Source organism: Suricata suricatta, chromosome 16 (genome assembly GCF_006229205.1).
Source record: "Suricata suricatta isolate VVHF042 chromosome 16, meerkat_22Aug2017_6uvM2_HiC, whole genome shotgun sequence".
NCBI lineage: Eukaryota > Metazoa > Chordata > Mammalia > Carnivora > Herpestidae > Suricata > Suricata suricatta.
Window position 1 is genome coordinate 25,237,016 of NC_043715.1, and position 26,313 is coordinate 25,263,328.

General features: G+C 54.0%; 1 protein-coding gene across 1 annotated transcript in view; it reads right to left on the minus strand.

Annotated features, from left to right (window-relative positions):
- The window catches only part of NDRG4 (NDRG family member 4), a 40,599-nt gene that overhangs the window by 6,791 nt on the left and 7,495 nt on the right, over window positions 1-26,313 (minus strand). The window contains exons 2-9 of the mRNA XM_029924238.1: window positions 15,766-15,860; window positions 11,483-11,527; window positions 4,028-4,133; window positions 3,703-3,823; window positions 3,555-3,617; window positions 3,381-3,441; window positions 371-457; window positions 50-291 (exon numbers count right to left, since the gene is read on the minus strand). Of these exons, the coding sequence (XP_029780098.1) occupies window positions 50-291; window positions 371-457; window positions 3,381-3,441; window positions 3,555-3,617; window positions 3,703-3,823; window positions 4,028-4,133; window positions 11,483-11,527; window positions 15,766-15,860 (820 nt within the window). The remainder of the gene's footprint in view (window positions 1-49; window positions 292-370; window positions 458-3,380; window positions 3,442-3,554; window positions 3,618-3,702; window positions 3,824-4,027; window positions 4,134-11,482; window positions 11,528-15,765; window positions 15,861-26,313) is intronic.

Sequence of the window (26,313 nt, forward strand, 5' to 3'; positions counted from 1 at the left end):
GGGGGGGGGTGCTGCAGGGCTGCGGGAAGTTAGGGAGGAGGCCCCTCACGTGTGTCTCAGATGAGCAGAGTGAGACAGGTCAGATGTTCTTAACCCCAACCCAGACTCCCTGCTGCTAGAAGCCCCAGGCACCCCTGAGAGTAGGCAGAACCAGGCCCTCCAGAGACTCCTAAGACCCACCCCTCCTCCGTTAGGCCACCCCTGCTGCTCCCGTGGGGGCCCCCTTCCCCTTACCTGGCTGAAGAGATGGGATAGCACCGTGTCAGGTAAAGTGCTGGTCAGGCCAGAGAGCTGTGGGCCGGGGTGGAGGCCAGGGTGAGTGCCACCCCTCGCTGCCACCACCTCCCTCTGCTAGGGGGACCAACCTCACCTTGGTGGCCGCCCAGTCGATCCAGCCTTTGCCGTTGGGGTCAATGTTCATCAGCACCAGCCCCTCTACCAGGTCAGGGAAGATGAGCTGCGGTGAGAGGGAGACAGGGCTTGGGAGGCGGGAGTCCGCGGGGAGCCCCAGTCTTCCCACTGGGCAAACCCTGCCTGTCTCTCGGTGGTTGGGCGGGGCTGATGGGGAGGAGCCACAGAGGACTCAACTGGCTACAGCTGGAAACCTGCCTGCCTGCCCTCCTCCTCACTTCTTCCCGCTGCCCCTGCGCACCCTCCTCCCTACCCAGAGCCTTTCAATATTCATTGATTGGTTTCAAATCTATGCCTATTCACCTCTCTTAATGGATCTTTGAATCTGTTTGATCTGTTATAAAACTGAGGATTAAACATCTTCAATAAAACATTTTGTTTAGGGGCGCCTAGGTGGCTCAGTTGGTTAAGCATCTGACTGTGGCTCAGGTCATGATCTCACGGTTCATGGGTTTGAGCCTCATGTCAGGCTCTGTGCTGACAGCTGTCTCTCTCTCTCTCTCTCTCTCTCCCTCTTTCTGCCCTTCCTCCACTGGTGCTTGGTCTCTTACTCTCTCAAAAAAAATGACATTAAAAAATTAAAAATAAATAAAAATTTAAAAATAAGACACTTTGTTTCTTTGCTTTCATAGAAAAAGAAGCTCTAGGGGCACCTGGGTGGCTCAGTCGGTTATGCCTCTGACTTCGGCTCAGGTCAGATCTCATGTTCCTGGGTTCGAGCCCCGCATCAGGCTCTGTGCTGACCGCTAGCTCAGAGCCTGGAGTCTGCTTCCGGTTCTGTGTCTCCTTCTCTCTCTGACCCTCCCCCTCTCATGCTCTGTCTCTCTCTGTATCAAAAATAAATAAAACATTACAAAAAATTTTGCTTAGAAAAAGAAGCTCTAGTGAAGTAAGAAACTGACTTTCCCAAAGCCTGTTTTGCGTTTGATCGTAAAAGAGATTCAAATGATCTCTTCAGCTTTTGCCCACATTTCAGGGAATATGGTCACATACATACAATATTACACTCCTGTCAAGTTTATCTGAGGTGTCAGATAAACAAGTAGTTAAGTGCTGAAATCCATACTGGAGTTGAAAATTCCTGGTCTTTTCTTTTGTAAAAAGAAACATTTTGAATCCTGACAATTTTTGGTTTTTAGAGAAGAAAAGCTTGTGGGCTCCTACCCAACATGATGTTTCTGAAATGTGACTTTCTTTAAACCTTCCAAACTTAACGTAAGTGCAATTTTTGGTTAAGAAAGGACTTGTGTTGGGGCGCCTGGGTGGCTCAGTCGGTTAACTATCCAAATTTAGCTCAGGTCATGATCTCACAGCTCACAAGTTCAAGCCCTGCGTCAGGCTCTGTGCTGACAGCTCAGAGCCTGGAGCCTGCTTCGGATCCTGTGTCCCCCTCTCCCTCTGCCCCTCTCCTGATCACGCTGTCTCTCTCAAAAATACATAATCATTAAAAAAAATTTTTTTTAAAGAAAGGACTTGTGTTTCAGGCAGCAACCTCTTTGACCTTGGCCACAGCAACTTACTAGACACATTTCCAGAGATAAGGGAAACAAAAGCAAAAACGAACTATTGGGACCTCATCAAGATAAAAAACTTCTGCACAGAGGAGGAAACAATTAACAATACTGAAAGGCAGCCTATGGAATAAGAGAAGGTATTTGCAAATAACATCTCTGATAAAGGCTTAGTATCTAAAATCTATTAAGAACTTGTCAAACTCAACATCCAAAAAATAAATAATCCGGTTAAGAAATGGGCAGAAGACATGAACAGACAGTTTTCCAAAGAAGACATCCAGATGGCTAACAGATCCATGAAAAGATGCTCAACATCACTCATCATCATGGAAATACAAATGAAAACCATGATGAGATACCACCTCACCCCTGTCAGAATGGCTACAATTAACAACTCAGGAAACAACAGATGTTGGCGAGGATGCGGAGAAAGGGGACCCTCATACACTGCTGGTGGGAATGCAAACTGGTGCAGCCACTCTGGAAGACAGGATGGAGATTCTTCAGAAAGTGAAAAAATAGAACTACCCAATGACCCAGCAATTGCACTACTGGGTATTTATCCAGAGGATACAAAAATATGGATTCAAAGGGGCACTGGCACCCCAAGGTTCACAGCAGCATTATTTACAATAGCCAAATTATGGAAAGAGCCTAAATGTCCACTGGCTGATGAATGGATAGAGAAGATGTGGTATATACATACAATGAAATATTACTCAGTCATCAAAAACAATGAAATCTTGCCATTTGCAATGACATGGATGGAACTGGAGGGTATTATGCTAAGCGAAATAAGCCAGAGAAAAACAAATAGCATATGATGTCACTCATATGTAGAATGTAAGAAACAAAACAGATGAACATAAAAAAAAGAGGGAAGCAAACCATAAGAAACTTAACGATAGAGAACAAACAGGGTTGAGGGAGGGAGGTGGGAGAGGGATGGGCTGGATAGATGGTGGGTATTAAGCAGGGCATTTGTGATGAGCACTGGGTGTTGTATCTAAGTGATGGGTCACTGAATTCTACACCTGGAACCAATTTTGCCATCTATGTTAACTAGAATTTAAATAAAAACTTGAAAGGGGGGGAGGGAGAAATGACTTGTGTTTAAATATTATCCTAACTACTGAAAGTGATCAGGATAATCTTTACTTAGTGGCTAAAGCAATTAGCTGTATGGTTTGCTGCTAAAAGAAACTTTGGTTTTGGATAATGGTTAAGCAAGTTATAGACTATAGTGTTTTGAGGAAATGTATGGAGAAAGTAATTTTTCTCTCTCTTTTTTTAAATTTCCTAGGGTGAATAAAAGAAAACAAAGGGCTTTTCTGAGTGAGGAGGAAGTGGGGGGAGGGGAAGGAGAAGGAAGAAAGAGCCAATGTTCCTGTGGTTGAAGGGTGGCCCCTCCAGGAGACATCAGCCCGGGGTGGGGGTGGGAGTAAGGAGACTCACGGCAAACTTGGCCAGCACATAAGCTCCAGCTCCTACTCCGATGCCAATCACGTACTTGAACCTGGTGGAAAAGCGTGGCTGGTCACTCTAGGGCTCAGGGAGCTACTTCCCATGATGGCCACCAGGTGGCTCTGATGGCCCCCAGCACGGGGGCAGCGTCGGGGCCAGACTCACCCGAAGTGCTGCACCACGCAGGGGAGCATGGCGGCCAACTGCTCCATGGAGGGGAACTGGTACCTGCAGGCAGGGTGGGAGGTCAGGGCCAGGTGCCGCCGGGGCCCAGAGCTGGGGAAACCTGCAGGGGGCGCTCCCCAGTACCTACCCCTGGGGAAACTGTGACGCCCCCACCTGCTGACCGGGGGCATCCACGTGGCACACGACGAAGTGCTTGGTGATCTCCTGCATGTCCTCAAAGTTGAAGAAGGTGTTGAAGCACAGCTTGTCTGCAAAGACACACCTCTCAGCTGTGGCTCAGCAAAGGGGGAGGGAGGCCTGTGGCCCTGAGAGGGAGGGCAAGGCGTCGTGATCAGCCTCGTGGCCCGGCAGGGACACCGAGGCCCAAATGGCACCGAGCTGAGTGTGAGTAGGGGATCTCCAAGGCCCTGTGGGGAAGGAGGGGAGGCAGGATGAGGCTGGGGTGCACTTACGATTGAGGCCCACGTCATGGTAGGTGAGGATGGCTGGGCGGTTCCCTTTGGGGGAGCCCCGGATCACCACGTGCAGAAGGCCGTAAGGCGTCTCGATGTCATGTTCCTGGAGGGGAAATGGCAATGGATGCTCTGAGCAGCCTTCACTGCTGGTCACGGGCAGCCTGGCGGCTCTTGGGCCTGTGGTGGGGCCTCCCCCTCCCAACAGGGGGGCATCTCATTCTCGTTAACCCCAAGCAGCCCCCAGGGGAGAACAGAGCAGACGGAGCACTCCTTCCCAGAGGTGTTGGCACAGAGACAGCAAGACCCAGTCCACGCCGGGAGGATCTGCAGACGGGCAGGGTGGGTGGCCACTGCCCCGGCCCTGTTGCCCTCAGCCCTGCAGAGCCCAGTGACGCTCATTTTCTCCATCTCCCTGCAACCCCTCCAGGACAGCTCTGCCACCCTGGCCTGAGTCGTGACCTCAGCGTGTACCTCCTCCATTCAGACACAAATGGCCTCAACAGCCCTTCTGAGAATCTGCAGTAACCTTCCCCCTGTCAGCTACGCCCAGTCTCCAACGCCCCCCTCCCCCGGCTGACCCTGGCTCCCACCTCCACACTCTTGCTCATGCTGCTCCTTCCACCTTAAAGGCCCCTCCCTGAGATCCCCCAAGGGCCCCCTTCCAGCAGGGTGTGGTTAGATGTGCAGGCCTGCCCCTAAGGCCTTCTGCAGTGACCACTCTGGGATCCTACTGTGTTCACACCCTTAGTTTTGTGGCTTGGGGTTGTTAGTCCTTTAGGAAACAGGTCTGGATGCTGTAGGTTCAAGACCCCCTCTGTCCTTTACTGTGGGATTCTGAACACGGTATACCACTTCTCTGTGCCTCAGCCACCTCTTCCCACGCATCTCATGGGGACCCCGGGAGAACGGAAGAAGCTGATGTCTGTGGAGCATTTAGCGCTTGCAGAAAAAGCCTGAAGTGCTCAGGTACCCCTGAGCCTTAGGGAGGTGCTCTGCTGGCTGGTCTCTCTGCCAACTAGTCCCTTTTGGCCACTCAAAGGACAGACTCTAAGAGGGTCAGCGGCCTTGCCTTGCACCATGGGGACCCATGTGAGTGGTCCCTGTGAGTTGGAGGCAAAGCTAAGGTCAAGGGCAGGAAAGGAACAACACTGTAACTGATCACCAACTATGTGCCAGGCGCCATGCATGTTATGCATGCATTTCCTTTTGCAGATGGAGGACACTAGGTTCAAAGAGAACCCATGTTCCTGCCCCTGACAGAAAAGAAGAGACGCAGGAGACAGCTTCCCAGGGTCTGGTGGTCTTGGGTCAGGGCTCAGAGGACCACTGTTCAGGCCCGTGTCTCCAGTGGGGAATGACAAGGTGATGTTAACCCTATGGCCAAAGGCCACACCCTGGGCGCCACGATTCTGCTGTGAGGCCTTGTTAAAGAAACCCCATGTCCTCCCCGCATCCCAGGCCTGTCCTCCCTCAGGGCCATCAAAACAAGCAACACTTCCTGCTCATTGACTCTCACAAGCCACTTCTCATGTTTCTTCTCATTTACTCCTCACAGGGACCCAAGCCCCAGAGGAGCAACTGAGGTTTGGAAGGAGAAATGACTTGCCCAAGGTCAAGCCTAGAGATGACAGAGCAGGCCTTGCCAGGTGCCAGCCTCAGAGATGAGGGGTATGCAGTGAGGCTCCACCCAATAGATCTGCAGTTCTCCAGAGCTTCCTGGCCCTGCTGGGGGGCATGCAGCTCCCCACCCCCACTCTCTTAGCTCTGGAGGGCCGGGGGCAAGGGCAGGAGGGGTGCACACTACTGCGGAGGGCCGGGCGGGTGGGGAAAGACTGGGAGGGTTGAGGGCAGGAGGGGCGCCCATGCACAAGAGCTGCAATGCGCTTCCCTGCAGTGTGAAGGGCAGGTCTCCGTGTGGGGTCAGCTCTAGCCCTGCCGGGTACAAGTCCCCGCCCAGGGTGGAAGTCTTCCACACTCAGACCTCCACTACCGGTGACTGTGCGGGAGGGTGTCTACCCGCCCCCAGCCTTGGTGTGACCGCAGCATTACCATCTCCAGCCCCTGGGGACCGCTCTCTCCGCTAAGGCTTAAGTGCCCGGGGCGGGATGGGCTGTGGACGGCAATGGCCCGGTTGGGGGGCCTGCGCGGCCCAATGACTTGGCTGAACCCTCCCCCGACAACCCAGGAACTCAGACCCAGTTCAGCCTAGTGTCCCTGTTCCTCCGGGGACAAGAGGGGTGACCCAAGGGCCACAGCCAGACTGCTTGGAGCCCCCAGCCCTCAGTGCCGAGCGCTCCCATTGGCTCCTGGTGACGTCAGAGCCCGCCTCCAGGTGGGCGCCCGGGAGGCACAGCTGCCGCAGCAAGGGAGGGGGCTCTGACGTCCTCTCTGACTCCCCTCTCCCGTGACCTTGAGGGCTGGAGGGTACTCCTAGCTGGGTTTCAGCGAACGGGAGGGAGTGAGGGGCTGGGGGAGCGGGGCAGTACAATTCATTTAATCAAACCACATCAGAGATTGAACTCCCCGAGTCTGCACCCGGGGTAGGCGCTGACGTCGCTGCCTAGATGCCGGGCGCCCCGTGGTCTGCGGCCCCTTCAGGCCAGGCCAGGCTTGGGGGGTGGAGTAGGTGTGCCCTGCTTTTTCCTCCTGGAGGAAAGACAGCACTCCTGGGCGCTGCTGTACGGCTCCTGGCCCCCGCATGGCTCCAGCGTTGCCTTCCCCCCACCCACGAAGTAAGACCCTGCGACCCCTTCCTCGACCCTTCCCCTGCAGGGACCTGGGCCTAAAGGCTCGGTTAGCACCGCACCCAGACCTCCCTGCCTCAGCCAGAGTGGCACTGCAATTCCCTGGGGACCACGGAGGAGCTGCAAGCAACTCCTAAGGAAGGAAGAGGCTGTCTGTCCTTGAGTCTCTCTCTGATGCAGCGATGCAAACAACCTAGATAACGCTCACAGGGCCAGAAAGGGGGAGACCCTGACACGTGCAGGGAACACCGCTTCCCCCAGGGCTGAGATGGTCAGAGGCTGGCGCTGGGCACCTGCCAGGCGGAAGGCACACCGCCCAGGGGATGTGCACGCGCTGGCACACCGGCCCACCCCGGCTTGCGGACAGGTCACGGCCCATTCTATTTTCTGCAGATTTCAGCCCTACCCCACAGACCCCGACTAGCAGCTAACCCCTAACCGCTGCTGCAGGCCAGGGTCACTAGAAACTGCTGGCATTGCCCGTGACTCCCAATATGAGGCGACTGAAGGCAGATCTGCCACCAGAGGCAGAGGGATGTCCCTTTCTTCCTGCCCACCTGGCCGCCCCCAGAGCCCTCACTCACCCCATCCCAGCACTCCGGCATCTTGCCGAGCGAGAAGGCGATCCGCCTCTACCAGGAAGGGCAAACAAAGGCCTGAGTCACCACGGTCCAGAGGGAGGGGGCAGTGAGAGGGGGAGACACCGAAGCTGTGATGGGGCGCCGTTCCTGGGCCATTTATAAGCGGCCCGGTGGCCCAGGCCGGCCCCGCCTCCCTGCGGGGTTTCTGCGCAGTCACTCGCTCACCCTGAGCTCCCGCTTTCAGATTGGCTGTCGGGAGACAAACCTGACTCTAATTGGCTCCAGAAGTCCTCACTCACCAGCTCCTACTCCTCCCCCTGCTCCTCCCACCCCCGGCAACACATCATCCTTGATGGTCCCCAGCCCCTGCATCCCGCCGCCTCCAGCGCGCAGGCACACACCAACAGCTGCAGCCGCACACGGGTCCTGGGAAGAGGAAACAAGAGGCCACACGCACAGGCGTGCTCTGTGCCAGGCACACAGGAGCTCTCACAGACACGGACGCTAACACGGGGCAGGGGAGGCCAAACAGGCCCAAGGCAGCACCACCCTTGACCCATTCCTTGGGGAGCAGGGAGGCCTGAGAGGGCCCCCGAGCCCAGCCTCCAAGTCAGGAAGGTCTGGATGGCTTAACCTTGAAGGGATGGGAGAGTGATCGTTTGTCTGGGGCAACCTTCTGTCATGACCCTGTTCCAGGGAGTGCTCCTTCTCCACCCTGTTTATCCCCTAGGGCAGCCCCCATTCTGCCCACATGTATGCCCAGTGCCTGCCCACAGGGCTGAAATGGGGGTTCCTGGCCCAGGGGGCTTGGGCAGACTGCAGGACCAGCAGGCATGGTGGGGCACGTACCAGCCCTGCCCTCCCCACCCCCATCCTGCAGCAAGGGGCTGGAGGCTACCAGGGAGAGGAGGGACAGGGGTCAGCCTGTCGAAGGGCACATCCCCACCTCCTGCAGACCCACCAGGCCACCCAGCGTGGGGCTTGGCTCCCAGGTCTCTGGGGAGCAGGATGCAGGAGCCACCTCAGACTCTCTGCTCTGTCCTCCTGGGACGTCTTGGGTAGGGAGCTGGCTAGTCCCGCAGGTAGAGGAAACTGGGAAGGAGGCGGCCAAGGGGAGCAGAGGAGAGGAAATAGGTCAGGGAGGGGAGCAGAGGAGGGAGCCCAAGGACTGAGGAGACTGGAACAACACAGAGAAGGAGGGTGCTAGGTGCCTGTGCCCCCATTTTGTCTCTTTGATGAGGAACGTGCCACTCAGCCCGGCAGTGACAGCCCTGCATGCTGTCTGGCAGCACTGAAGCAAGGGGGTCACCTCCTCATCTCTGAGTGTCCAGTGACCCAGTCAGCACCTGCCACGTGTGCTATTCCTGGCCATGTCCTCTGTCTGGAGTGCACCAATGACTTTCCCTGCCCCATCTCTGACCTCTTGCCAGGATGTGGAGCAGTGCACCCCACGGCCCCTCACCTACTGGCCACTTTCCTGTTCCCTGTGGCCATTTCGGCATAGCCGTGCCCCCTGCCCACAAACTCCTCCTACCTGCTCCTCAAAGGGGAGAGGGGGTGTCCTCCCACCCTTTCTGCCACTAAACCCCTGCTTCTCCATGGTCACCTTCCAACTGTATGTCCAGTCCAGGCTCTGACCTCTGAGTAGTGCTGCCACCCTTGGACCCAGCTGAGAGGCTGACCCTGGATCCTGCCCACTCCAAGCCGTGGCCCCCATTTGTGCTCAGCTCACTGCCTTCAAATCTATAGACTTGAGGTCAAGTCCCGGCTCCCCCACCCACCAGCTGGGTGACCTCCGGTAAAGAATTTTAACTTCTCCATGCCTCAGGCTCAACCGTAAAACAGGAGCCGTGCCTTCGGGAAGAGGTGCTGCGAAGACAAGAAAGAGCTGCATGAGCGGCTCTAGACCTGAGCCCCTGGCTGCCCAGGCCCTGACGGGAGAAATGGGGCAGTCTGTGTGCCTCTCCAAACTGGGGGTCAGGGCCTTCTCTGAGGTCGCGCACTTGTGGCTGGATGAGGCAGGTTCAGGTCCCTCCCGCCAAACCAGGCTCCAGCCATATCCCTGCCACTTCTCTGCTGGGTGACCCTGGGGAAGTCAGTCAACCTCTCTGAGCCTCCACATCGGTAAATGGGAGAATAGCTGTGGCATCTGCAGAAGTGGCTGCACGGAGAGCACATAGTCCTCACGCACCTATGGAAAAGGATGAGAAAACTGGCACAGAGAAGCTGCGTGTCCCAGTTAGCTAGTAAACATGGAGCCTGCACCTTAGCACTCTGGGCTTGAGGTCACATTATTGAGTAGCAAGTGCTTGCTTAGTAGCCTATCTCCCACTTGCCTTACACGTGCTACCTTATTTTATCCTCTTAATATCCACTTCACAGATGAGGAAAATGAAGCACAGAGAAGTTCTGTAACCTGCCCGACATCACACAGAACTGGAACCACACTCGGGTCATCTGCCTCCGACTCCATGCTGTGGTGGCCATAGTCACAGTTAGCTTTGGATCAGAGTGCTGGGCTTGGGCCTCGCTCCCCAACCCTACAAACACGTGGGGAGGTCCGAGCTCTGTCCTCACTGTGCAAGTGAGGCAGTGACGCGTGCTGAAAGTCACATGGCCCATAAGTGGCAGGGCCGGGCTTTGGACCCAGGTCTGGCTGGCTCTTGTTTGTTTTGCCCTCCCCCACTGGCTGGGTCCATGGAGGCAAAGAATCAAAGGGGATAAAATCCCTGCCAGGCCTTGGCCCAGATAAGGGTCATCCATTCTCTCAGCTGCTTTTCTTAAAAAAAAAAAAAAAAAAAAAAAAAAAAAAAGGCAGCCTGTGCGCAGCCTCCATGTCGTGCAATTGGCATAGAGGGGAAGTGCCCATTAGCACGGGCTGCCCTTTACCAAGCAGAGGAGCCTGAGCACTGCCGGCAGGAACCCTGGGCTGGCCTGATACATGGGACTTAGCTACAAAGGACCCCAGGACTCCCTTCTCCCCTTTCATAGCCTCCAGGGTGTGTTTTGGGGGCTGCTGGTCAGCCGCTAGTCTGGCAGGTCCCACTTGGTGTCAGGCAGGGGCTGGTTGCTCTGGGATTTTATGTCCCCAGCCCCCTCCTGGGACAGAGGGCTGTCCATCCACAAATTCTTACCCTCATTTGAGCAGGGAGGACTAGAGGCCCCCCTCAGGGCCTCTCCAGCTGGGCCTGGGCCGTCTCCTGGCCACATCCCTCCTTTCTCTCCTCCTGGGGTCCTGTTTGTTCTCCAGACCCCAACCTGTCCTCAGCTCCAGAGCCCTTTGTGTTTGGAACCGGTGCTCCCCAGGGATCGGAGCACTGTTCTGAAGCCTCCTCTGGTGTCCTTGAAGGGACACATGACCCAGGGCCCGAGGCACAGGCCTGGGATCTGGACCCCTACACTGGGCATGAGTGGGAGCAGCCTGCCAGCCACCCCATGTCTCCTGTCACTCTGGACCAGGACCAGGAGGCTGGAGCTGTCCTGGGGCTCTGAGACTGAACCAAACTGAAGTTAGGCCTGGGGCCAGGGCAGTGACCTGGGGGCTAGCGCCATCTAGCCACAAGGAAGGTCCTAGAAGGGTCTGATTCTGTTTGGCAGGTTTTGATGGCCGGCAGGGCCCTGGCACCCACTGAGGTCCCCCATTGTGTCTGCCATCAGATGTGTTCCAAGACCCGGAAATAAATGGCCACAGTGGGACTCACAGGGAAGAAACGGCTAGCCAAGTGAGCGAACTCAACGTGCAGAGGAATAAAAACAAAGAACAATTTCAGTTTTCACAGGGAATCTGGCATCAAACTAAAGAGGACACGGTTGTCACGGCAACAGATTCCATGGAAACGGGAGCTATTTCAGAGCACCAGCCTCACTGGAGGAAAGTGCTGATTCAGATGATAGAATCCCTTCTCCATCCTCACTCTCCCCAGGCCTCACCCCTGCTTCGGTCCTGTGCCAGGAAGGAGCGGCATGTCTCTGCTGGGCAGGGGGCAGATAAAGCTGCTGTGAGCAGGGGCTGGTCCCGGAGATGCCCCCACAGAAGGGCTGTGAGCCTCCTCTGGGGCCAGGCTGTGCAAGGGGAGGTGCCGGCCAGCTGTCAGGCCCCTACCTTGGCAGGTTGAGCTGAGCCCTACCTTCCAGTCTGTGTCCATGGCCAAGAGGAAGGTGTCGGAGTTCTCCTGAGGGGAGGCAAACAGAGAGGTGGCAGGTTAGGTCCCGGCTGGCCAGGGGTGGGGGCAGCACAGGGGCTTGAGCAGACTTCCTGGCTGTTCCCCAGTCCATCTGACTCTTAACAAAAGCGACCCAGGACTTCCCAGGTATCGGGCCAGTAAGTGCCTGATGGATGAGCCCACAAGCAGCAACTCATATAAATTTTTCCTATTCATTTAAAAAAAATTTTTTAATGTTTTTTATTTATTTTTGAGAGACAGAGACAGCACAAGCAGGAGAGGGTCAGAGAGAAAGGGAGACAGAATCTGAATACAGGCTCCAGGTTCTGACCGTGGGATCATGACCTGAGCCGATGCTGGACACTTGATGCTTAACTGACTGAGCCCCCCAGCTGCCCCTTCCTATTCATTTAAAACGTGAAGATTCCCACCTTACAGGTGGGAAGGGTAAGGCTTAGAGAGGCTGAATCACATGGCTATTCAAAGGTGGGGTCTCTGAAGCCAAATCTTTACTCTTCGTAACTTTGTCCTGCTGCCCCCACAGACAGTTTTCAAGGTCATTGGGGCGTGACACACACCCATTTTAGGGATGGGGAAGCCGAGGTCCATGTAGCAAGGGAAGAACTCGTGGGCTTTTCTAAGCTGCACAGAGGCTCCGTCTGGGCCTGCCCTTGCTCCCACCTTTCCAGACCTGCCTGCTCTGTGCTCTCAGAGCATGAGGTCTCCTGTTTTCAGGCTCACTTGCCCCAACAGTGTGAGTCTCTGGTGCCTGTCCCTTGCGCTGGGCTGTAAGTGCCATGAAGGCAGGACCGCGTCTGACTCTGCTCTTACCAAAAACCTGTAATGGAGTGGGCTCCCCAAACCCAAACAGATTGGGGTGGACCAGTCTGACTTTGCTCAGAAGCACCATGGTCTGCAAGGCAGTGGAGACGCAGGGTGCCAGAGGGCTAGAACCCCACCCCCACGTGTCCGTGTGGCCAGGTTCTCCCCGATGCCACCTAACAGCCCTCAGACACTGAGTCCCCTGTGGGTCTGGTCTAGGGAAGGAAAGCTCATGGGGGCCGGGGGGGGGGGGAATCAGCACATTTCCAGGAAAACCAGAGATCCTGGGTCTCTGCCTTGTTTCCTACTGTGTCTGTCTAGAAACCTCTCCTCCCCTCTGCTCAGCTATGACAAAGAGGGGAGGCCACCTCACTTCCCAGCCTCAGTGTCTGCGAGGATTCAGGAGCAGGAGAGGTGTTGGCGGTCGCTCTGTCCTTTATACTCCTGCACTTGACTTTGTATACTGCACATGCTCTTAAGGCTCTACTGAATAAACATACTGGATAAATGAGACAATCAGATGAGAACCAGGATGTTATCAGAGGACCGCAGGACAAGGGGTGGACTACTAAGGCACAAGAAGGAAAAGGACCCTAAATCACAGGAGTACAAAGAAAAAGAATGAAAACAAGCAATTCAGGTGTTTTACTCTCAAAATAAGGAAAAATTCAGCCACCTGCTGTGTGGCAGTTAGGGTGGGGATGGGGGTGGAGAGAATGAGAGGGCACTAGAGGGTCTCCCGCCCCAGGAAGAAGGCCAGGCTTCCTGCAGCTGGAACCTATCAGACACAATGGCGGTCCTCGGGCCTGGGAGTTCTGCCTGGGGGAGGGGTGGAGAGCATGGAGGTGGCCCGGTCACTCCCCGAGCCTCTGAGGGAGAGGATGGCGGTCTCAGGAAGGGGACAAGACTGGTTACTGATGAATCCTCTCACTGGAAGACCACGCCCAAGTGGGAAAGAGATGTGAGATTTTTATACCTGGGAATCCTACGGGCATAGTTAGAGAAGGACTGTTTTGTTAAAAACACAATCAGCACAAGGGATGAGGCAGATAAAAGCAGGGTGTGTTAGGTGCTCTCTGGTTACCGGGGGTCCTCAGGAGATGAGAAAGCCTCTGGACGGGCAGGCCCCCAAACGGAGAAACAGCAGGAATAAATACAAGCCAATCCAGAGACCCCAGGAGGTCCTGGAGGTGCAGGACCAGCGGGGGGAAGGAAGTGGGAGGAGGCCCAGGAGCATCTGTGGGGAGGACGGGGATGCAGGCACAGGGAGAAGGAGCAACAGCTCTTCCACGGAGCCCTGGACACCTGGTGTCCGAGCCTTCAAAGGCCAGCAAGCCTGAAATGGTGAGAGATGGCGGGTAGAGACGTGGGACCATTCACTCCTGGATTCAAGAATTTGCACCTAGCAGGCTGCAGTTTAAAAGTGAGGGGACAGAGGGGCACCTGGGTGGCTCAGTTGGTTAAGCATCCAACTTCAGCTCAGGTAACGATCTCACAGTTCGTGAGTTGGAGCCCCGAGTTAGGTCTGTGCTGACAGCTCAGAGCCTGGAGCCTGCTTCAGATTCTGTGTCTTTTTCTCTCTCTCTGCCCAACCCCTGCATGCACTCTGTCTCTGTCTCTCAAATATAAATACACATTAAAAAAAAACAAAGTGAGGGGACAGACCACTTCCTACACCGCAGCTTAGAAAAGGAGAATGAGTGGAAGAGAGAGCCAGGATAGCTCTGGAAGGCAAACAGCGAGGTCACTGGAATCCACAACAGCCATGCTGGGGGCGCACAGGTGATTGCGGGGTGGGGGCTGGGGCTGTTAATGTGCCGTCGGTAAAAGCAGATGTGACCCGGTCCATGCCCAGGGCCTGTGCCAACCCAAGAGAGAGAGAAACGGAGCTGGGGACTTGAGGCCTCCCTAAGCCCACACCTCAGCCCTTGTGATGGGGTGCAGGGGTCCCCAAGAGCATCATTCGCCCACCAAGCCTCACAAGTAGGCAGGTCTCTGCTTGCATGCCTTAAAAGGGGTTGTGAGGAGGAGGGACCTTTTCAAGAAGTTCGGAGAACCTTCTGAGAAGCATCTCCATCCGCGATGACCCAACCCTCGTTGCTGAGAGACTACACTGTGCAAGGCTCTGCTCGGCACCGGGAAGATGGGGGATAAAACAGATGGGTCCAGGTGTCAGTATCAGACCCCGCGTCAGACAAAGCCTCTTTCGGGGGGGCGTCTGATCAGAACCTGAATAAAATGAGGGACAGTTTGGGGCTAGGAACCCGGGGCAGAGGAAGCAGGTGGGAACGTGATTGGCTGGTTCAAGGAAGAGCGGTGGGCCTGGCAGCAGGTGAAGAGGGAGATAGGGGGGTCCTGGGGGCAGGGTGCACGCCTCATCCTGGACCCGGGAGGATGGTGGCTGTAGCTGTGAGCAGGTGGCAGCCACTGACCAGCTTTACGCAGAATGTGACATGATGTGTTTTAGAAGACTGTAGGGTCAGGAGAGCCCTGGGACAGGCCGCTGGACAGGAAATGAGGGGTGCCTGGGACAGGGAGGCGGGACAGCTAGAAGGAAGGGTGCAGCTCACCAGCCACCCCCTGACCATTCCTGGGAGCTGCCCCCACATACTCAGGTTTTGTCAGGGAACTCAAGGTTCTATATGAAGATAAGGGGCAGGACCTGAGCCCAGCCAGCCACTCTGTCCCAACATGAAGCTCTCAGTGGCCCTCCCGGATGGAAGGAGGCCGTGAAAGGGCAGGGTGGGGACCTGTGTGCTGAAGTCCTGGGGACTGGGCTCTGGGCTTCCCCACCTGTAAAATGAGGGGTGGGCAGCACAGCCAGCAGAGACCCGGGGTCCTGACACACCAGGATTCTATAAGCAGTGAACCCTCAGCTTTTCCTTGCAGGCAGGGAGAGGGAGGCTGCACTAGGCGTCACCACGACAAGAAAACATGGGGTAGAGACCCTCTGGAATCTAACGCCTGGTGTCCCAATGGGAACTGTCTGGACACAACCACCTGGACAGCCTCAGTCCCACTGCTCCTGACGGCACTGTTGGTAATATCTTCCCTCGTCCCCTGGAGGCTTGTGAGGAAAGGCAGAGAAGGCCGCAGATGATGAAAGGCCCTGGAACTCTCCCCTCTTGGGCTCCAGGGTCTCCCAGAACCAAGGGTTGAGTATGGCCTCATCCCCAATAGCTATGCGACCCTGGCCAAGTGACTTAACTTTCTGTGTCTCAGTTTTCTCACCACTGAAATGGGCATAACTCTCCTAAGCCTCCCAGTCCCAAAGACAGCCAAAGCCACCAGGGCCAGGTCTGGGGCTCCCCACGCAGGGTCCCCCAGTCCCTTGCCGTCAGCAAGACCGAAAGGGAAGGCACGCAGTTTCCTTCTTGGACACAAGGTGGCGCCCTCCGCCCCAGGAACTCGAAGGGGAGACTCACCAGCTCGGCGACGTCCTGGCCCCGGAGCAGTGGCTTCTCCTCGGGGAATCGCAGCTCCTGCAGCCCGGCCATGGTCACGTCGTGGAGCAGGAGCCCTAGGAGGGGAGGATGAGGATGAAGGTTGGGCCCCGCTACTTAATCTACCCCTTGCGGAGGAGGGCAGCACCAGCCCAGGCCCCGCAGGGGCACAGGGCACCACACCGACAGCACCATGCCCCCTGCGTCCCAAAGTGTAGACCCATCGCAGTGCTTCACGGTGGTGGGGGGGGGGGGGACAGCAAGGCTTTGTCGCAAGACCCGCCTGTTTGGCTCAGAGGCCGTCGTTATATTATTTGATCTTAAAAGTTAAAACATGCTTAGAAAGAAAGAAAAAAGAGAAAAGGCACCACAGGATGATTCCTAAAGCACTTTTAAGGAAAAGTCCTCATTTATTGAGATGCAGAGGGATGGGTGTGGGGAGGCCACATGTAGGGGCAGATTGACGCCCTCTGTGGTTGGAAGTGACCAGTGGGGTCCTGGAGGGGATGGGGAGGAACAGAACCCAGGGCTGTCCTGGGGTCCTGGGAAGGCACGGCCCCTGCAGTGTGGCAGGCAGAGTTCAGTAATGTTGAAAGAGGGGGTGCTGGTCTCCTCGTGCCAGCAGCAGACAGATGGCCCCTCAGCCCAGAGCCGCCACATGATAGGTCTCACACCCTAACAGCTAGGTGTTCCCGGGACACCCTGGGGTTCGGAACTCCAGGAAAGGGTTACACCGCACCTGTGTGCATACATGCATGCCTGTGTGTATATTTGGAGGGGGGGGCGGGGGAGGCAGAGACAATCTGTCCAGCCAGGCACAGCCATCCCTACTTGGATTTCATGACATCATAGATTAGAACGCAGCAACAGAAAAACAAGCCGAGGACGTGAACTGGAAATCCAGAAAAGAATTAAAATTGACTAATAAATACATGAGAAAATATTAAAGCTCACTAAAAGTCAAAGACATTCCAATTAACACAAGATACTCCCCCCCTCCCCACCCTGGAACTGGCACTTCTCTTACACGGTTTGTGGGTGTGTAAATTGTTACGTCTTTCTGGAGGGCAGTTTTGCAGAATGAATTATAGTTTAAAAGGTCCATATTCTTGGACTCAGCACTCCTCGCCCTGGAAAAAATTTCCTAATGAAACCAGAGAGGGCACCTAATGATTTACCTGTAAGAACGCTCACCACAGTGCCTTTTATAATAATAATGAACTAGAAAATGCTAAATGCCCATGAATAGGGCACTCAGCAGACTGCAGGTCAATCACTTATAAACAAAGATGCAATCACACAGGGAAATGCTTGTGTTATAATAAATGGAAGAAGAAGGTATAAAACACACAGTATCCCTGAGATTATAAGATAGGAAGAGTTCCACAGAGAAGCCTGAAGGATGTACACCATAAAGCTTACAGGCACTATTTCTGGGCTGAGGACTGAAATACCAGGGTCTACCGTCTGAAATCTAGGAAAGCTAACACTTTTAAAAGGCTACATGACTATGGTCACCAGTGCCTTATTGTAAGCATTGCACGGCTCACAAAGGACTTCCTTGTGCTATTTGGTTTTACCCTCCAGGGAAGGGAGATGAGGAAACCAAGGCTAAGGGACACCCCATGGCGCGCCCAGGTAGGGTCGCGCCTGGAAAGGGGAGTGGAAAGCGGGGCTCCGAGGTCCTGCTTGAGCCCAGTGCTCATTCGGTAACACAGCCGCTGGCCGGAAGGAAGGACTCCTGTCCTCCCTCCCATTCGCTCATCCCCACTCCATCCCCAATTCTCTTAGTCACTTGTAAAAATTTTAAGTGTTTGTTTATTTTTGAGAGAGAGCTCACAGGAGAGAGAGAGAAAATCTGAAGAGAGAGAGACAGAGGATCTGAAGCAGGCCCCACACTGTCAGTGTAGAGCCCCATGTGGGCCTTGAACTCACTAACCCGGAACGGTGAGCTCATGACCTGAGCCCAAGTCAGACACTCAACTGACTGAGCCACCCGGATGCCCCTCTATCTTAGTCATCTTAAGGGTGAAGCCCTCAGATTTCCCCCCCTGTCCTGAAGGCTGACAATCCCACTAGCAGTTGGTCAGAAGACACCCCCCACCGCACCCCTTCCCCAGGGGAAGGCCCAGTGACTATGGAGTCGGCGCTGTGTTTGTGTGGGGCCCAAGGGCACAAGGCCTCAGATGGGACCTCTTTCTGTGTCATGAGGCCAGGTGGCAGCTTCGACCTGCCCTGGGCTTCCTTCCCTCCTGTCAGAAGCAGGAAGCATCAGCCTCCAGAGCCTTATGAAGAGCTGCCTCGTGACAGCATGGGGGTCCCCACCTGAGTCCAGTTTGGGGGGTTAGACATGCTGAGGTTGGGCTGGGAGCTGCCGGCCACCCAGGCCTCCCGGGAAGCTAATGGAGAGCTGCAGAGGCCCCCCCCCCTCACCCCCCACCCCACCCCGGAGGAAGCCCAGCAGGGAGGTCCCTGCCCACTCAGGCCCCCAGGTCCCCGCACCTCTGAGCCACGCTGGAGCGCTCTGTTCCCAGTGGTTTCCGGGGAAACCAGCTAACACAATGCAGATGGGCTGTATTTTTAGAAAGGCATCCTCTCCCCTTCCCCCTTTCCCTTCCACCCTCTCTGGTGTGTGCACACTCATCCATCCATCTGGGTGGGGAGCTGAAAGAAGGGCCCCCACCTCGGAAAACTCTCCCCTCATTAGGACTTTTTTAGCTGCCAGGCTCCCTGAATAACCAACTCGATTAAACGCCTTGGCAGCACTGGGGTGCCCCCACCCCCACCCAAGCCTGTTATGAAACCACCGTGGAGACCACCCTCCCCGAGGATGGTGCTATTAAAAGGGCTGAGAGTGGGCAGTGCAGGGACAGATGGCCTGTGACGGAGGGGGTGGCGGCGAAGGGGGCTGGAGAGAAACCTAGTCTCAGCCCGGGGAAGACAGGCAGCCCGGGCCCAGCAGGGGGTGATGCAGGGCTTCAGAACAGGGGCATTCCCACCGGCTGCAGCATAGAAGCGTCTTCCTAAGAAAGTGATGGTTAAAAAAAAAAAGCAGCTAGATGATAAATTAAAGGAAAATGGAATTCCTTCTCAAATCAACACGTTGTATACCTTAAATGTACATAAAGTTATATGTCAATTATATCTCACAAAAGTTGGGTGGCTGGGTGGGGGGATGCTGCCTGGATGGCTCAAGTCGGTTAAATGTCTGACTCTTGATTTTTAACTCAGGTCAGGATCTCACGGTTTGTGGGTTCAAGCCCCACATCAGGCTCTGCGCTGGCAGTGTGGAGCCTGCTTGGGATTCTCTTTCTCCCTCTCTCTCTGCCCCTCCCCGACTTGTGTGCTGGCTCTCTTTCTCTTTCAACAAATTAATAAATAAACTTTAAAAAGAAAAGAAAAGCTGGGCAGGGAGGGGAAGAAAGATTCCTATCAACCTCCCGCGAGGAAGCCGGAGTCGGGTCTGCAAGGAGGCCATGTGTCCATTTCCCCCACTGCAAACATTCCTGCAGCCTCCCCGCCAGCGGGCGTGACTCCTCCCCTGGCACAGGGCAGCATCAGGTAGGCGACCCCCAGGGTCTGGGAAGCAACAGTGCTTTTCACTCCGTCCATTTTCCTCCCTTTTTGATCCCTGATTCCCTAAAGGCAACCTAGCGTGTTAGATCCAAACAAGCCTGGGGTTATCTAACTCCATGTTCTCAGTGCTGAGGCCTGGAGCCACTGGAACCATGGCCGGTATTTCTTCCCTGTCACTCACTTTATTTCGGGCAAACCACTAAAAGGATACTTCTCTGTGAAGTGGGGGCATGAGCCTTCCTTGCTCCACCTCAGAGGTGCATCAGAGACAATGGATAGAAAAATGCCTTTAAAATGGAAGATCTGCGGACCCATCTGGATGGGACAAAAAGAATTTAACAAAGGTATCTTCCTTGACCTCCCCCTCATGCATAAAGCAACTCGAGATTGTTTCCTGATTCCTTTTGCTCAGGGGAGGAGTCACGCCCGCTGGCAGGGAGGCTACACGAATGTCTGCAGTGGGGGAAATGGACACATGGCCTCTCTGACCGGTGACAGAGACCCGTCACAGGGCAAAGGGGAGCTGGGAGCAGCGGCAGGCGCCCCTGAGTGGATGACCAGCATTTGTTTTAAATTACTTTTGGTTCCTGATTTGTGCTTCTTTCATTTTTTAGAAAGAGGAAATCTTTTTTTTAATGTTTATTTATATATTTTTGAGAGAGATAAAGAGCATGAATCGGTAAAGGGCAGAGAGAGAGGGAGACACAGAATCTGAAGCAGGCTCCAGGCTCTGAGCTGTCAACACAGAGCCTGACGCGGGGTTCGAACCCAGGAACTGTGAGATAATGACCTGAGCCAATGTCGGACACTTAACCGACTGAGCCACCCAGGCGCCCCTGGTTTGTGCTTCTTTAAATATGATTCTATGCTGAGGCCTAGGCCATGTAAACCCTCAGATGTGTTAGTGTTAAAAATACAGAGGCAGCTGGGTGGCTCAGTCGGTTAAGCGTCTGACTCTTAATTTCTGCTCAGGTCGTGATCTTGAGGTCGTGGGATCAAGCCCTGCAGCGGGCTCTGAGTTGACAGCACAGAGCCTGCTGGGGATTCTCTCTCTCCCTCTCTCTCTCTGCCCCCACCCCTCTCAAAAATAAATAAATAAACTTAAAACAGAGCGAAGTGAGTGTCTGCTGGAAAAGCCATACACGTGACCCAGACCTTGTGGGGCAGGGTAAAACTGAACCCTAAGAGAAAAGAGGCAGGACTGTGCAATTGTCTATCACCACAAGAGTGGGTGGGCCTCTGGCAGATCATGGTCAAGGTCATGGTCCAAGGTGCTCTGCAGATGCTGCATTCCTAAAAGTCCTGGTTATAAGGTCCTATTATTAGGAGAAAGGCCACAAGCAAATGAAATAGGCTGCAGCAAAAGCAGGGGTCAAACTGGGCCTGGCCAGCTCCACCCGGGGGAGGCCTCTGGGCCACAGATAAAGAAAGACCCAGCAGGAAGGCATGTGACTCATGTCCCAGCCTGTCCACCCGAATACCTTTCCACCCCTGCCATGGCCAGCACAATGGCTTGAAAAGAATCCCCAGAAGCTGGGGCCCCAGAAATGAGGTCCCAAATGCACTAAGTAGGGGTTTGGAGCCATAGCAGGAGCTGCCCCCACCCCCATCCCCATCTAACCTCAAAAGCCTGGGACAGCATGGGGGGGGGGAGGTGGGACAGGAGCCACACCTCTCTTCAGCATCCCCATTTCAGAGGAGTAAAAAAATGAAGGTGCAAGGCGGGAGTGACTGGTGCAGTGTCCCCCGTCGCTGCCTCGCCCGTGGCAGATCCTGGAAGGGAACCCACTCTCTAAGACCCACACTCCAGGGGCTCCTGAGATTAAATGTGTGACTCTTGATTTTGGCTCAGGTCATGATCTCACTGCTGTGGGATGGAGCCCCCCCATCAGGCTTTGTGCTTGGTGTGGAACCTGCTTGGGATTCTCTCTTCCCCCTCTCTCTTCCCTTCTCCCCCACTTGTGCTCTCTCTCTCAAAAAATAAAGTAAAATAAAATAATTGCTTTAAAACATAAATAAAACCCACATCCCATGTGTATTTTGCCTCCCGTGTTAGACACCCAACTAGAGGCTACAGGGGATATGATTTTTTCCTGGCTCAGCCTTCACGTCCCCTCTCTGGTTATGGCCCCTTGATTTATGCCCAACCTGAACCAGACCAGTTCTCCAGGTTTTTCCTGATTTAGGCCTATGAATTCTCACCTCCCCACAACTACCACCACCCTGACCGCCACCGCTCCTCACCCTGCCAGCACATTCCACTGTGCTTAAGGCAGCCATGTGGGGATCCTGACCCTCACAGCTACAGACCTGGCTGACGCAGTGAGCACATTCTACGCACGAGAAGCAGGTGCCCTTTGTTCACGCCGCTCCCTCCGCGGGGATGCCTTTCCCCTTCACATCCCTACATCACAACGAAACTGATCGCTAGCATTTTCTGCTGGCACTTGGTATGTTTTTGTTGAATGAGATGAATGGATGAATGAGTGAACCAACCTTCCTTCCTTCCTTTCCTTCCTCTCCCTCCCTCCTTCCCTCCCTTTTTCCTTCCTTCCTTATGTTCATTTAGTTTTGAAAGAGCACGTGGGAGCAGGACAAAAAGGGGGGGGGGCAGAGGATTCAAGGTGGGCTGAGTGCTGACAGCAGAGAGCCTGATGTGGGGCTCAAACTCAGGAACCACAAGATCATGACCTGAGCTGAAATTAGACACGTAACTGACTGAGCCACCCAGGCACCCTGGTTTGTTGTTTTCTTATCACTAGACTGAGGTTATGCGTTTTGGCAAGAATAGAACAGACACCATGTGCCCTTCTCACCAGACCCTATCAGTAAGTAGGTGCAGTCAGTCCCTCTTATTGCTAGGGACATTGACCCTGATCACTTGATTAAAGTGGTGTCTGCAGGTTCTCCCGCGTAAAGTGACTATTTTTCTCTTTATAATTAAGAAGTATCTTGTGGGAAGATACCTTGAGACTATGCAACTTCCTGTTTCTCTTATTTTCCCCCACTAATTGTAGCAACCGTTGATGATTCTTGCCTACTTACTGTGTTTTCTTAATGACACTTTTCTATTTCCATGATCCCTTCTATATTTATTAATTGGAGTTCTCTTGTAAGAAAGAACTGTCCTTTCTCCACCATTTACTTATTTACCCAATTATTTATTTACACTACTACGGATGTATGCATAGTTATTCTAGTAAATGGGTTATAATCCAATCATTATTTTCATTGTTTAACTGTGTCAGATTTGGCCATTAGGGGTTCCTCCAAGTTGGTTCCTCTAAGGTGAGTTCTCTTACTACAAACCCATTATTTTTTGAGTAGTTTCAAATTTTCTAGTTCCTTATGATGTTCTAAACTCATTTCGGGGGCGCCTGGGTGGCTCAGTCGGTTAAGGCTCTGGCTTCGGCTCAGGTCAGATCTCACGTTTGTGGGTTCGAGCCCCGTGTCGGGCTCTGTGCTGACAGCTAGCTTAGAGCCTGGAGCCTGCTTCCGGTTCTGTGTCTCCTTCTCTCTCTGCCCCTCCCCGTCTCATGCTCTGTCTCTCTATCAAAAATAAATAAAAGACATTAAAAAAAATAAAAATAAACTCATTTCGTATTTTCTCTGCCTGAATCCTGGACTCAGCCATATCTCCAGAGACCCCAGTTTCCTTGTATTGCAGAATACTGTTTAGAAACCAAGATTTGGAGACACCTGGCTGGTTCAGTCGGTGGACCACATGACTCTTTGACTATGAGGTCGTGAGTTCAAACCCCACATTGGGTGTAGAGATTACTTAAAAATAAAAACTTAAAAAAAAAGAAACCAAGATTTGGATATCAGTGTACTCACTGCCACTGGGATGCCACTGTTCCAGGCTGTCATAACCAGACTTAGGGTATGTGGGTGAGCATGGTACAAACACTTGTATATCTAGCCATCTGTGTATGTATATAAATCTGAAATTAAGGGGCGCCTGGGTGGCTCAGGCAGTTAAGCATCCAACTCTTGGGTTTGTCTCAGGTCATGATCTCACAGTTCGTGAGTTCAAGCCCCACATTGTGCTCCATGCTGACAGTGTGCTGCCTGCTCGAGGTTCTCTGTCTCCCTCTCTCTCTGCCTCTCCCCACTTCTACTGTCGACCCACCGTGCCAAGGACTGTTAATTGTCCCCCAACATATGTTTTCCCCTTCTTCCTTAATAGGTCCGTACATTTTAAACTATTCATCTATGTATGTATGTATGTATGTATGTATGTATGTATGTATCTATCTATTTAAAGTAAGCTCTACACCCAAATGTGGGGCTTGAACTCACGATCCTGAGTCACATGTTCTGCCAACTGAGCCAGCCAGGCACCCCTGGATCCCTACATTTTATTTTTATTTATTTATTTTTGAAAGAGAAAGAGAGTGGGGAGGGGGAGAGGGAGAAGGGGAGGGGGAGAGGGAGAAGGGGAGGGGGAGAGGGAGAAGGGGAGGGGGAGAGGGAGAAGGGGAGGGGGAGAGGGAGAGGGAGAGAATCTCAAGTAGGCTCCCTGCTCCGTGGAGTCCAATGTGGGGCTTGATCTCTTGATCCTGAGATCAAGACCTGAGCCCAAATCAAAAGTCCAATGCTCAACTGACTGAGCCAGCCAGACACCCCTAGATCCCTACGTTTTAGACAGGCAGGAGGTCAATGGGAATAAAACTTATTTATGACCACGTGACAACATTGTTCCAGTGAGAGGTGAATGGAAGCATGTGACTTTTAAGGGAGGAGATGCGCTATCATTTAATCCATCCTCCCTCCAGCTGGCTGGAGCACAGATGTGCAGGGGGGCCTGAACAGCCATTTTGTTTATTTATTTTTGAGAGAGGGGGAGAGGGAAGGGGAAGAGGGAGGGCAGAGTGCGAGTAGGGGAGACAGTATCTGAAGTAGGCTCGAGGCTCCAAGCTGTCAGCACAGAGCTCGATGTGGGGTTTGAACCCATGAACCACGAGATCACGACCTGAGCCGAAGTGAGATGTTTAACAGAATGAGCCAGCCAGGTGCCCGGGAATGGCCGTTTTGGGCCCTGGGGCAGGACACTAAGGAGTCTAGGTCCCTGAGAATCATGAAGCCATGATTCGGGATGGCCTATCTTCAGACTCTGTTTATGAAAAAGAGAAATAATCTATTAGTATCTTGGGTGTTCTGTCCCATACAGTTGAAATGAATCTAAACGTGGGGCATTTTTCTTAGAGGCCCACCCTAACGTGCTGAAGGAGCGGAGAGCCAAGGGAAAGGAGAGGGCTCGCCCCAAGGAGGCCCGGGGAATGCCAGAGCTCAGCCAGAGCCTGCAGCTTCGTCCCCCCACGGGCAGTGAAATCCAGAAGCAATGCTCTCCGTTCACTCTTCCTCGGGACCAGTCCCTTCTCACCCACCCCTCCCAGGCGCACAGCAACTGTGCTGATATGGGTAACCGTGACCTACCTGAAAAGGTAAAAAGCCCATTTTGCCATTTCTTTTTTTGCTACAGATTCTCAAGTTTCTTTAACGCTGGTGCTTCAATTCAGCTGTGTATCTGCCTCATTTGGCAAATTTCCCAGAACCATAGACATACTTGTCCTGGATCTTTATGTGAGATCCAAAGAGGTAAGCTAAGGCAGCAAGCGTTGCCCCGCGCAGGAGTCTGCAATATGGTTTGAATTAGCAGGAGGGAGCAGTGTTCTTACTGGGTATTTTTACTCAGGAAGCCTCTGTAAGACGCCTAATGTATTAGTGTTTTCAGGAACACCATTCACCCAGGAGAGGAGGACCCACTCCAAGCAGCTCGCAGTCTTCCTGCTCTAAACACAATGTCTACGGAAGGGAGCCCTGTGTGGGGACGCACTCAACACCCAGGTCTCCCACTTGTAAAGGCACCTGGTTTTCTTCTAGGAAACATCCCCCCGCCTCACCCCACCCCCCTCTATTCCCAATCCATCTGGCTAAGGTAGGGATAACCACCCCCCAGGTGAGGCCAAGTGGCTCAGGTAAAAATTCATCCATCCGTCCATCCATTCATTAGATATTGACTGAGCACCTACTATGTGCCAGGCACTGTTCAGGAACTGGAGATGAGCCACTATTATAGACAAAACATCCTTCCTTTGTGGAACCTTCTAGGAGAGGAGGTAAATATCAACAAGTCTGAGTCAATCTATGGTATGTCAGACATGCCAAGTTCACTGAGGAAGCAGTGTCAGAGAAGGGGCTGGACAGCAGGGCTGGGGGCTGCGGTCTGGAACAGGGTGCACGGAGTTGGGGGGAGAGGGACGTGGAAGGGCAGAGGCTGTGAGGCAGGCATTTGCGTGGCACGTTCAGGGGGGCACGAGGTAGCAGCATGGCTGGGGAGTGGGCAGGGGGGCGGGGGGAGGACTTGCGGACAGAGATGTAAGGGCAGGAGCGTCAGGTCACGTTCTGCCTTGAAGGCTGTTAGGGAAACTCAGGTTTTTCTCTGAGTTGTGCTGGAGGTTCTGAGCAGAGGGATGATGTAAGAGGATTTCCATCTTAAAGACTCCCTCCACCTGCTTGGTGTGGAACAGACCTGGGGGCGGGAACAGAGAGACGGGCTGCAATGATCCAGAAGAGAACCAACAGCTAGTGGAGGTGGAGAAGCCCTCAGTGCGGGTGTGTCCTGAAGGCAGAGCCAGTGGGGGCTGTGGGCCATTGGACGTGGGGCGTGAGGGAGGGACAAGAGTCAAGGGTGACTTGGGTTTGGCTCTGAGTCACTGAGGGGAGAGAGCTGGGGAGCAGCAGCTGGGGGACCGACAGCTCAGGGGGCAGGTTTAGCCTTGAGCAGATAGAGAAGCAAATGGCTGGGCTGCTGACATCACCACAGGGACAGTGCCCAAACTCATGAGACGGGACAGGGGCTGGCTGGGGGGTGAGTGAGGACGGAGGTTCCGGGACTGGAGCCCAGAGAGAGGAGAGGAGGGGAAAGCAGCAGCGAGCTGGGAGGGCGTG